General features: G+C 57.5%; 4 protein-coding genes across 4 annotated transcripts in view; 2 read left to right on the top strand and 2 right to left on the bottom strand.

The window, feature by feature from the left end:
- Positions 1-3,836, bottom strand: ENH_00079660 (hypothetical protein, conserved; the record flags this gene model as incomplete). The annotated part of the gene is made up of 3 exons (XM_013577753.1): positions 1-1,321; positions 1,674-1,760; positions 1,907-3,836. Coding segments are annotated over 3 exons (3,338 nt in total), but the record flags the coding sequence as incomplete, so codon positions are not given.
- Positions 3,837-4,373: 537 nt separating this feature from the next.
- On the top strand, positions 4,374-5,469 carry ENH_00079650 (small nuclear ribonucleoprotein, putative; the record flags this gene model as incomplete). Its single annotated transcript, XM_013577752.1, has 4 exons — positions 4,374-4,404; positions 4,820-4,988; positions 5,277-5,355; positions 5,455-5,469. 4 exons carry the CDS (start codon positions 4,374-4,376, stop codon positions 5,467-5,469), a joined length of 294 nt encoding a protein of 97 aa, XP_013433206.1.
- Positions 5,470-6,972: 1,503 nt separating this feature from the next.
- ENH_00079640 (hypothetical protein, conserved) lies at positions 6,973-8,847 on the top strand (the record flags this gene model as incomplete). Its single annotated transcript, XM_013577751.1, has 6 exons — positions 6,973-7,309; positions 7,457-7,509; positions 7,781-7,840; positions 7,985-8,062; positions 8,289-8,447; positions 8,680-8,847. The coding sequence occupies 6 exons, from the start codon at positions 6,973-6,975 to the stop codon at positions 8,845-8,847; spliced, it is 855 nt and encodes a 284-aa protein (XP_013433205.1).
- A 1,829-nt stretch (positions 8,848-10,676) lies between these two features.
- The window catches only part of ENH_00079630 (hypothetical protein), a gene marked incomplete at both ends in the record, with an annotated part of 1,764 nt that continues 532 nt past the window's right edge, over positions 10,677-11,908 (bottom strand). Inside the window, 2 exons of the mRNA XM_013577750.1 lie at positions 10,677-10,789; positions 11,170-11,908. Of these exons, the coding sequence (XP_013433204.1) occupies positions 10,677-10,789; positions 11,170-11,908 (852 nt within the window). The remainder of the gene's footprint in view (positions 10,790-11,169) is intronic.

Below are 11,908 nucleotides of genomic sequence, written 5' to 3'. Positions count from 1 at the left end.
TGCTGCTGCTGCTGCTGCTGCTGCTGCTGCTGCTGCTGCTGCTGCTGCTGCTGCTGCTGCGGGTCGCCCGCGCCGGCGCCCACCCCCATCCACACCCCGCCGCCCGCGGGGGCCTCCGAGGCCTCCGGCTCCTCTGCTTCTTCCTCAGCAGCAGCAGCAGCAGCAGCAGCAGCAGCAATGCAGCCAAATGCAGCGCCCTCGCTGCGGGGCACCTGCACGCGGTAGGTCCTGTCCTGGGGGGCCCCCTGGGGGGCCCCCTGCTGCTGCTTCTGCAGATGGTCCAGGCCCCACAGCACACGTCTTGCTGCTGCTGCTGCTGCTGCTGGCTGCGCCTGCTGCTGCTCCTTTAGCTGCTGCAGCAAAGTCTGCTGCTGCCCGGAACCTGTGGACCGCCAGCGACCGCGCAGCGGGCCTTCGTACTCAGACTCAGCTTCTGCTGCTGCTGCTGCTGCTGCTGTGTCTGCTGCATCAGCATCTGCTGCAGCAGCATCGGCTGCATCTGCTGCTGCTGCTGCTTTTGTCGCTGTTCCTGCTGCGCTTCTTTTGTCTTGAGCTTCTGCCTTTTTGGCTCTGTCAGCTGCTGCTGCTGCTGCAGTTGCTGCTGCCTCCTTTGCCGTGACTGCTGCTGCTCGACGACGACGACGACGACGACGACGAGGTCTAGTTGCTGCTGCTGCTGCTGCTGCTGCTTCTGCTGCTGCCTGCTCTGCTGCTGCGCTTTGTGGACTGGCAGCAGCATGCACGTCCTTCAGCAAAACACTTGCGAAGCCAGAAAGAGAAGTATTAGCAATGCCATAGTTATGTCCTGCTGCTGCTTCTGCTGCTGCTGCTGCTGCTTCCCGCTTCACCATTTCATCCCAGGCCTCCTGCAGCTGCTCTGTGGGCGTCTTGCGGCAGAAGGGCGGGGGCTCTTGCTGCTGCTGCTGCTGCTGCTGCTGCTGCTGCTGGGACGCGTCGGCCTCCAGGGAGGGCCACGCTGTAGATGGGGATTTCTGCTGCTGCTGCTGCTGCTGCTGCTGCTTCGCCTGGGGCTCTGGCCACTGCTGCTGCTGCTGGTGCTGCTTCATGAGCGCCGCGTGGGACATCCCCGGGGCCCCTTGCGAGGCTGCAGCAGCAGGGCCTTTGCCACCCCACAGCTCGTCCTCGTCGGAGTCCACCACCTGCTGCTGCTGCTGCTGCTGCTGCTGCTGCTGCTCCTGCATGTTCTGCTCTGCGCAGCGCTCGTCAAAGGCCCGCAGCAGCGCCTCCGCCTCCTGCGGCAGCGTCGACTCTTCAGCAACTACTCGCCGCCCCTCGAAGTCGAAAGTCACCTTCGTTCGCCCTGCAGCAGCAGCAGCAGCAGCAGCAGCAGCAGCAGCAGCAGCAGCAGCAGCAGCAGCAGGGGCAGTGGTACATACGGGGAGGACGGAGGCCCCATAAGCCGACCCGACAGCCCCGTAGGGCAGCAGCTAAAAGACTGTCAAGTGCTGCTGCAGTGCAAGGCATTGCCAGGGTATAAATGAATTCCTGCGGAGCAGTATCTGCTGCTGTTGCTGCTGCTGCTGCTAGCAGCAGCAGCAGCAGCAGCAACAGCAGCAACAGAAGCAAGAGCAGCGGCAGACACGAGTCTTGGAGAGAGCGGCCCCGGAGGGTTTAGGGTTTAGGGTTTAGGGTTTGTGGGGTCTGGAGCGCACCCTTCTCGAGGTTGAAGGCCTGGTTGAGGCGCTGCAGCAGCAGCTGCCGCTCCTGCTGCTGCTGCGGCGTCAGCCAAATGTTTGCTGCTGGGGCCTCAGCAAAACCCTCGTTGGCGTCGAACCAGCAGCTGTTCATGTCCAGGATTTTGGTTTGCTGCTGCTAAAGTTACTGCCACTGCTGCTGCTGCGTTTGCAGTTATTGCTACTGCTGCTGCTGCTGCTGCTGCACTTACCCTTGAGGTGGGCCTCATCGGCTCTGATCTGCTCCTGCAGTTTTGCGATATCCTCTTGAAAACTCTCCAAGGGCTGCTGCAGCTGCTGCTCCTGCTGCAGCAGCTGCTGCTGCTGCTGCAGCTGCTGCAGCTGCTGTCTGTTCTCAGCAAGCCCCTTTTCCACAGCAGCAGCTAGGGAAGTGAGCCCCGCACTGGGTACAATTTCATTTGCACAAAAGAGGCAGCGGAGGGCCCCAGGGGCCCCCAAGTTGCTGCTGCTGCTGCTGCTGCTGCTGCTGCTGCTGATTCCATAGCGGCAGCGAATGAGGCCGCAGCTGAGGCAAATCCCGTAGGCCCCGTGTTCAGCTCCCAGGCAAAGGCAGTGTGCTGCTGCTGCTGTTGCTGCTGCTGCTGCTGCCGCTGCTGCTGCGGCTGCTTTTCGCGCTGCGCGTGCAGAACCTCCGCTTTCCTCGTCCTTTTTGCTGCGCAGGGAAGCCCCGCTGCTGCTGCTGCTGCTGCTGCTGCTGGCAGCAGGCACAGCAGCTATGCCGAACTGCTGCAGCACCTGCTGCTGCTTCCGCGGCACGCGGCGCCGCGGCGGCGGCGCCTCTGGCCAGTCTAGCTCTTCTAGGGAAGCAGCAGCAAATGTGGTGTTGGCTGCTTTCTCATCTTGCTGCTGCTGCTGCTGCTGCTTGTTCTTTTGCTGCTGCTGCTGCTGCTGCTTCTGTACGCTATCAGGGCTGTGCTGCAGCTGCTGCTGCTGCTGCTGCTGCTGCTGCTGCTTGGGCTCCCCTTGCTTCTGATGCGGCGCTTGCGACTTCGTGTGCAGCTGTTGCCGCTGTTGCTGCTTTTGCTGCTGCTGCTGCTGCCTAGGAGACTGCGAGCTTCTGTCTTTCTGCGGCAGCTGTTGCTGCTGCTGCGGAGACTGCGGCTTTTTGCTTTTCTGCTGCTGCTGCGGGTATTTCTGCTGCTCTGGATGTCCCCTGCTGGCCTCGACATGTTGCTGCTGCGCCTGGACTTGCTGCTGCTGCTGCTGCTGCTGCGGCTGCCGTCGCCAAGCCAGTGGCTCGCCTGGCAAACGCGGGGACTGCAGGGGTTGGCAGCTGCTGCTGCTGCTGCTGCTGCTTCTGCTGCTGCGTTCTGCTTCTGCTGCTCCCGCCTGGTGGCTTCTCTTGCGAGCTGCTGCAGCATCTGCTGCTGCCTCTGCGGGCTGAGAGCTTTCCTTTTTATTTGCACTTTGAGCTGCTTCAAGAGGTGCCGCAGCAGCAGCGGAAGCAGCAGCACAGTCCACAAAAGCCTGTACAAAGCTCTCAATTAAAGGCTGCGCCTCGCGGAAGCCTGCGGGAGTATGCAGAGGCTCGACAATGGCCTCTACGAAGGAGCGCAGGTTCTCTACGGCCGCTGGATCGACTGCAGCACTTTGCTGCTGCTGCTGCTGCTGCTGCTGCGTCTGCTGCTGCTGCGACCCCTCCGCCAGGTAGTCCCACATGTGCTGCAGCAGCTCCGGGGATACCTCAGCGACGGGCATGCCCAGGAGTTCAGCCAGCAGCGGCAGCTGCGCTGCGGCGAAGTCTTCCGGAATCAGCAGCGGAGGCCCCATGGCTGCTGCTGCTGCTGCTGCTGCTGCTGCTGCTGCTGGGTCTTCTGCAGGCCGCTGCGGCTCAAGAAGGCACTTTACAACGGCGCCCGAGAGGCACACATCAGCAGCAAAGAAGCCGCAGCGGGCCCTCGAGGCCTGGAGGGCCCCCCGGAGAGCCGAGAACGCCTGTGCAGGTTCTGGCGCTGGTCTCGGCTGCGCGGAAGCAGCTGCAGCAGTCGGTGCAGCGCCTCCGCAGCAGCAGCAGCAGAAAAGACCTGCAGCTGCGTCATGAAAAGGATTTACTGCCGCAGAGGCCCCGGAACCGCCAGCTTCCACCCACAAAGCCTCGCCCGGCTCGCGGCGTGGCTGCATGCACCCGCGCGCAGCCGATCTCCACGGAAAGCCCGCCTCTGGAGCTTGAAATTGCACATTTTTGTATTTAATTATAAAAACTTATTTTGAAAACGGGGCTTGGAAAGGAAAGCGGCGCCGGGAAAGCGGAGGATCGCGGGCGTTCAAGTTCGCGTCCGCTGCTGCTGCGTTCCGCCGCGTCGCCGGCGCGCTGCTGCTGCTGCTGCTGCTGCTCCCGCAGACTCCAAGTCTTCGAACTTTATTTCTTTTTTAATTTCTTTTGGGAATTTCAGCTTCCGGAAATCCTCCGCAGAGCTGGCCAGGCAGCGGCGCAGCAGCAGCTTGCGCGGCTGGCCCCGGCGTTCGTCTTGGGCTTGCGGGGAGCTTCGGAAGTGCGCATCTTCATTTCGTCTAGGGTTTAGGGTTTAGGGTTTAGGGTTTACGGCGAGGGTTTAGGGTTTACGTCAAGGCGAAGGCTGAATCGGCTCCCGGCGAAGCGCCTGTCGGGGCCCCTCCAGCTCCGCTTTCGGGTGTCACTGCACCTCCCAACTCCCCACGATGGCTTCGGGCCTTCAGTCGCTGCTTGAGCGTGAGTCCTCCTGCAGCAGCAGCAGCAGCAGCTGCAGCAGCAGCAGCAACAGCAGCAGCAGCAGCAGCAGTGGGCGCTCTGCAACATCCAGCCCTTATTTGTCGCTTGTCTTCTCGCTAACTGTTGCCTTAGCTGTTGCTGCTCCGTTGCTGCTCAGCGTCTGCTTTGCTGCTGCTTTGCTGCTGCTGCTGTGCTGCTACTGCTGCGCTGCTGCTTCGTTTGCTGTCAGCTGCAGTCGCTGCATGCGTGGGGCGTGTGTGCCTCCAAATTTTGACTTTTAAACTGCCATTAAAAGTAAAAAGTGTTTATTAATCAACAGAGAACGAACTGAACTCGTGCTGCTGCGAAAAAGCCGAGGATCGCGCTGCTGCTGCCGCCGCTGCTGCTGCTGCTGCTGCTGCTGCTGCTGCTGCAGACCGCGTGTGCGTGCTGACCTTCGACGGGCGCCTCTTCATGGGAACTTTAATTGCCTTCGACCAATCCACAAATATCGTTTTGAATAAATGCGCAGAAAAAGTTGTGCACGAAGACGCGCCCGTGGAGATCGTGCCGCTGGGGCTTTATTTGCTGCGGGGGGATAACATGTAAGCAGTTTAAAATTAAAATTAAAATTGAAAATAAGGAGTCAAAATTAAACTTAAAGCAAAATGAAAAACAAATTTAAAATTTAAACCAAAACCCAAACCAAAACCCTAATCAGTGCAACAAACCTGAATTTTGAATTCAAGTTTCGCGAAAGCAGCAGCACCCTGCGCAGCAATGAGAGATCTTCGCCGCAGCAATGATTTAAAAGACTTTTTATTTTATTTTTTATTTTGTTTTTGTTTTTATTTTATTTATTTGTATTTTTATTTTTATTTTGCTGCTGGCAGAGCCGTTGTCGGCCAGGTTGACGAAGACGTGGAGAAGTCGATCGACGCTTCGGGTGTACGTGCACCTCCGCTGAAGCCGGTGAGTGGAAGAAAGCATTTAATTCTCATTTTCATTTTCATTTAAAATAATTTGCTGACAACGCAACCTGCTGCTGCTGCTGCTGCTGCTGCGCTGCAGATCAAACACTCCTAGCCCTGCCTTTTGCTGTTTTCTTTTTTGGAAAAAATGCAAAGAAGTTGCGGGCTTCGCTCCACGCTGTCCATACACCGCAGCCAGCTGTCTTCTGCCGGAGGAAAGCAGAAGAGTTTGCACAAAAGGCAATAAATGAAATTTTGCAAATTATTTATTTAGTTTTGCAAAATTAAATTGAATTTAATGTGCACTTCAGCCTGTGGACACGCATTTAGTGGCCCTTCAAGTGAAGGGAAAGACTTTGTGGGATTTCCCGGTGGCCATTTGCTGGGAAAAAAGCCCTGAGAGCTCTTTTGTTTTCCAAACAAATTAGTTGCATTATTTTGACTTAGTGCATTTTGCTGCTCCTTTAGTTGCAAACTAATTTGTTTTGTTTTCCAAAAATAATTAATTGCATTATTTCGACTTAGTCCATTTTGCTGCTCCCCTTTAGCTGCAACTCCCAGGCTCGCGCGTGGGGCCCTTCTAGCGCAGTTCCGCGCTGCTGCTGCTGCAGACGCTGCAGCAGCAGCAGCAGCTGCTGCTGCTGCGCCTACTGCAGACGCTGCAGCAGCAGCGTGAACGCGCGCAGCAGCAGCTGCTGCTGCTCCACCTACTGCAGGCGCTGCAGCAGCAGCGTGAAACCCCGCAGCAGCAGCGGCTGCTGCTGCACCTGCTGCAGCAGCTTCTTGAATGGAAGTGCAGCAAGACGGAGCTGCAGCTGCTCTCAAGGCAGTTTGGCGGGCTGCAGCCTGAGGCTTAAAATAGGGAATTGCAAATTATTTATTTGCGTTTATAAATTCAATATTTGATCTGCACATGCTGCTGCACTTGTTGCTGCACATCTTGTTGAGTTGCTGCTGGCCGTGTGTGTGGCTTTGCTGCAGCTGGCAGCCCAGTGTTTAGTCCAGTTTGTTGCAGCAAATTTGAACTTTCAGAAAGATGAAATAAAGTTTTCGCATTTGAATTCGTGCGGCAGCTTCCGCGGCTTCTCCGAGGTGTACGTACACCCCGCGGGCGCAGTCGACACCAATGGCCTCCGCGGCCCTGCGCGGCCGCGCAGCAAATGAGCTGCTGCTGCTGTCCCAAATGTTATTTTTGTTTATTTAATTGTTTTTTTTGTAGTTTTTGACTTTTATTTTCTTTTATTACCGGAAAAGGCGGCGCCTGACGCACCGCGGGCTGCGCGCGTGCAGCTTGTGAGCGCCGCTGGATCTGCTCGACGCGATCTCGGCTTCCGCGTTGTTCCCGCGGTTCTTTTTGCAAAATTAAATCTGCATTTAGTAATTAAATGCATTTGCGAATTAATTTTGCGGAGAAGACGGCGGCAGCAGCAGCAGAGGCTCCGTATTCCGCAGATCGTTGCGCCGCAGCGCCAGCTGACCATTGACTTGAACGGACCCCCGCGCCGCCTTCTGCACAGCCAGTTCTTCTTTCCCTTCCGCACTTCATTTATTTTATTTATTTTATATTTTTATTTTATTATTTTCTTTCGTTATTGCGGCTTCTTTCCACCTTCAAAACATGTACGGCAGCGGGATCGAAGACGGCTTCTCTCTGGGCACTGCCTCTGAATTCGGCGGCTGGAGCAGCAGGGATTTGTCTCAGTCGCAAACAGGCCCTTTTCTGCAGCCCCACGCAGCAAACAGCCCCTTCAGGGGCTCCTATGGGGGCCCCCCTGGGGGCCCCCAAGGGGGCCCCCAGGGGGGCCCCCAAGGGGGCCCCTACGGGGCCCCACAGGCCACCACTGCTGCTGCAGCGGCATACAAGACTACCAACTACAGGGCTTTGGAGCAGCAGCTAAAACTCCGCATGCAAAATGCAGAGAGTGCACTGAAGCGGGCTGAGCTGACGCCGCGCAGTAAGTGCTGCTGCTGCTGCTGCTGCTGCTGCTGCTGCAGGATGTCTTTTGGAATTGCTGCTGCTGCTTCCAGAGCGCTGGAGCTGCTGCGCTGCTGCTGCTGCTTCCAGTGTGCTGCAGCTGCTGCGCTGCTGCTGCTGCCCGCAGGCCCCCACGTGGCCGCCGCCCTCGCCACGGCTATTTCAGACGCTGATGTCACTGTGGGCCATTTGCTGCACCCTAAACCCTCGATATTGGCCCAAACCCTAAACCCTAAACCCTAAACCCTAAACCCTAAACCCTAATGTCTAAGTCCTAACCTTGGGCTCGAAACCCTAATCCCTGGGGTGCGTCTGCGGCTTTTGGCTGCGTAGTCCTCACTAGCTGCTTCTTAACCTTCCTTTTTCTTCATTGTGTTCTCTGCTGCTGCTGCTGCTGCTGCTGCTGCTGCTGTTGCTGCTGCTGCTGCTGTTGCTTCTGCTGCTGCTGCAGCTGCAGCAGCTCAGCATTGAAGCCAGGGGCTCTCCCTCAGGCCAGGCGTTGGCTGCGGAGGTGCGACTTTCGCGTTTTCCTGCCTCTCTTAGCACCCAATAAACTAATTAAATTAAATTATTTAATTTAAGTAATTAATTAATTAATTAATTAATTAATTAATTAATTGATTAATTAATTAACTGTTTTGTGGCTGCGTCCCAGCTGGCTGCGTACGGAGATGCGCTGGCGCGCCTGCGGCAGCAGAGCGAAGAGTGGAGGAGCCGGGCAGCACCAGGCGAGGTGGGCAGTTGGACTTGGCGTAAATTTTGTCTTTTTTTGAATTTTAAAATGTTTTTGGAAGCAAAATTGAAATAAAAGTACATTAAAAGTACATTTAAAAGAATATACTTGCGAAATGCTGCACAAAGATGCCCCTAGAGGCGAAAACCGCAGCAGCAAGCTGCGCATCCACGCATGCATGCATGCATGCATGCATGCATGCATGCATGCGCGCTGAGGTGTACAGACACCCCACCAACAACTCGAACCAGAAGAACTTGCAGAAGTCAGCTCCAGATTAATTCTTGAAAGTAATTCTTCCGCGCTGCAGACTGAAGGCATAGGACTCCAGATCATGCAGCAGCTTCGCACTCAGCGCGACGCCATCATCAAGACCAACCGCCTCGTAAACCCTAAACCCTAAACCCTAAACCCTAAACCCTAGCTGACAGCGCAGCCGCCGCAGCGGCCGCGGGATCAGGGAGCAGAGCGCTGGGGTGTGCGTACACCGCATCAGCGGCGGAAAGCGCTGCGGTGTACGTACACCGGAGCCGCCCGCCGCTGCTGCTGCTGCTGCTACTGCTGCTGCTGCTGCTGCTACTGCTGCTGCTGCTGCTGCTGCTGCTGCTGGCTCGCAGGCAGAAGGCACGGGGGCAGAGGGCGCGCGGGGCAGGCAGGCCATTGTGAAAATGATTCGTGACCACTGGTTAAACCGGGTGCTGCTGACGGGGACCATTTTGCTGCTGGCTGTTTGCATTTTGCTGCTGCTGCTGCACAAGGCCAGACTTTTCCGCTTTTTTGTCTAAGTCTTTGCAACAAACTCCTTTGAAAGTCTTTTTATTTCCTTTTGAAAATAAATTCAAATTAATTGCACTTTTTATTCATTTCAATTGCAGATTTATTTAAATTCTTCAAATTCATTTTCTCCGCTTTTCGCGCTGCAGCAAAAGCCCACAGAGCTGCGCAGACACCCCGCTGCGCTGTAACTGCAGCAGCGCATGCATAAATATAAATGAGAATACAAATAAAATATAAATAAAAATATAAATAAAAATATAAATAAAAATATAAATATATAAATAAAATGTAATTAAGAATATAAGTGAAAATATGCAGTTTCGTAGTGGCTAGCTAGCCGGGGCAGCCTGGCTAGCTGCTGCGCTTGAGCTAGCTAGCTGCTTCGTGCTGCTGCTGCGCTTGAGCTAGCTAGCTGCTTCGTGCTGCTGCTGCACTTGAGCTAGCTAGCTGCTTCGTGCTGCTGCTGCACTTGAGCTAGCTAGCTGCTTCGTGTTGCTGCTGCTCTGCCTAGCTAGCTACCTCCTCGGCCGCCTTGCAGCTAGCTTGTGCTGGCGCGCTGCTGGCTAGCTAGAATGCCAGCTAGCTGGCTAGCTAGCTAGCCAGCTAGCTGCCACGAGCTAGCTAGCTACCTAGCCAGCTAGTTGCGTGCTAGCTGGCTAGCTACGAGCTCGTCAGCTAGCTAACTAGCCAGCTAGCTCCCGTGTCCCTCCACCTGGACCAGCCACTAGCTACTGTTGGCTCCTGCGTGGCTAGCTGCTGGCTAGCTGCTGGCTAGCTGCTGGCTAGCTGCTGGCTAGCTTCTCGTTAGCTTCTCGCTAGCTTCTCGCTAGCTGCTGGCTAGCTTCTCGCTAGCTTCTCGCTAGCTGCTGGCTAGCTGCTGGCTAGCTGCTGGCTAGCTTCTCGTTAGCCCCCGGCTAGCTGTTGGCTAGCTGCTGGCTAGCTGCTGGCTAGCTGCTGCTTGTCACATCTTAGGCGCGGCGCCTGGCCGCGTTGAGTCCAGCGCAGCTTTGAGCCAAAGTCTACGGCCGTGCTGCCGCGCCTGCGTCGGCAGCAGCAGCAGCAGCAGCAGCAGCAGCAGCAACTGCAGCAGCAGCTGCTGCGCGCCGCCTGCCCCCCAGTTGTCTGCAGTTCACCTTCACAGCGTGTGGACTCCCATATATGGCTAAATAAATATAATTCATAAAAGTGCAAACTTAATTCTTTAAAATGTAAACAGATATACACTTTTGCAGGCCCGCGCGTGTACATACACCCGGACCCTCAGGTGTCTGTACACCCCAGACACACAACCACCGCCTCTCCTTCAGAGGCTCTTCAGCATTTCATTTAAAGCCCCAAAGCTCTATTTCGAGCCACACAAGCCCGCATGCATGCAAACGCCCCCAAGGGGCCTCACGGGGCCCCCGTGGGGCCCCAAGGGGCCCCACGGGGGCCCCCTGGGGCCCCCTGGGGGCCCCAGGGGGCTCCAGGGGGCCCCACACCTCGGAAGGCCCCCACTTCGAGGGCCCAGGAGGGCCCCAGGGGGCCCCAGGGGGCCCCAGGGGGCCCCCACTTCGGGGGCTCCAGGGCCCAGCACGCCCACCAGACCTAGAGGGGCCTCTCGGGGCCCCCATCAGGCATCTGGGGCCCCCCAGAGGCCCCAGGGGGCCCCCAATGGCCCCAGGTGGGCCCCGAGAGGCCCCAGATGGGCCCCAGGGGGCCCCCGGGGGCCCCCAGAGGCCCCAGAGGGTCCTCCAGAAACCCCTTAGGCGCCCCAGTCGTCCCCCAGGGCACTGGGGGCCCCCAAGTGGGCCCAGGGGGCCCCCTAGGGGCCCCCTAGGGGCCCCCAAGGGGGCCCCTAGGCCGTGAGTCTCTTGTGAGCAGCAGAGACGAAGACTGGGTGGATGAGGCTGGCCTTGACGGCGTACAAATAGAGCCACTGGGGGATCATGAGGAGTTGGCAGTCGCCGTCTGAGAAAGAAGAAAATGGAAAATAATTAATTTAGTTCATTTAAATCATTTAAATCATTTAAATCATTTAAATTAATTGTTTATTTGTTGAATTTGTTGCTTTAAATGAATTATTCAAAAAAATCCAGTCAAGGCAATGCCAGAGAGCTCTCCAGCGTCACCACAAGCTGGGGTTGAGGCGCTGCTGCGCCGACACAGCAGCAGCAGCAGCAGCAGCAGCAGCACGAGCAGCAGCAGCAAGACCAATGAAAGCAGCAAAAGCAGCAACAGAAGCAGCGACAGCAACAGCAGCAGCAACAGCAACAACAGCAGCAGCAACAGCAACAACAGCAGCAGCAACAGCAGCAGCAGCAGCAGCAACAGCAGCAGCAGCAGCAGACCTGTTCTGGAGCCGAAGTCTGGGAAGTATGCAGATTTGCTGCTGAGTTCGTCGAAGAAGCAATCAACAGCAGCTAACTCTTCGGGGCCCAAACCACTTTGCTGCAGCAGCTGCTGCAGTGTGGGGTTGCTGAGAGCAGCAGCAAGCTGCTGCACCAGTTCCCGCAGCTCTTGGTCCTGCGCCTCCAGCTGCTGCTGCAGCGACTCCGCAGCAGCAGCAGCAGCAGCAGCAGCAGCATCCGGCCCCCTGCTGCTGCCCCTGCCCCTGCTGCCGGCCTCCTCGAGGCCCCTCTCGGGGGGCCCCCCCGGGGCCCCGGGGGGCCCCCCGGGGGGCCCCCCGGGGGGCCCCCCAGGCGCGGGGGCCCCTCCAGGGGCCCCCGCATGCAGCGGGTGGTGCACAGAAACCCTAAACTGCTGCAGACAAGCTGGCTGCCGAATTGTTTCTCCTTCTATTACATATCCCCTCGCCATTGTCGGAGGCAAAGTCACTCCATGAGTTGCTTCTTCCTGCAGCGACCTCTGGGGGGCCCCTGCCGCCTGCGCGGTGTCGGGGGCCCTGGGGGCCCCGGGGGCCCCCGGGGCCCCGGGGGGCCCCCGGGCCCTGGGGCCCCCCGGGGGCCCCGCAGGCTGGGGGCCCCCTGCTGCCTCTCGGCTGCGAAGCCCATAGCCCTTTGGGAAGACTGGGGAAGACCTTGGGGCCAGGTAGCCGCTGCTGCTGCTGATGCTGCTGCTGCTGTCGTC

Source organism: Eimeria necatrix, genomic scaffold (genome assembly GCF_000499385.1).
Source record: "Eimeria necatrix Houghton genomic scaffold, Enh_scaff854, whole genome shotgun sequence".
NCBI classification, from domain to species: Eukaryota; Apicomplexa; class Conoidasida; order Eucoccidiorida; family Eimeriidae; genus Eimeria; species Eimeria necatrix.
Note: the sequence above shows the minus strand (reverse complement) of the source record. Positions and strands in the feature narration are given on the sequence as shown.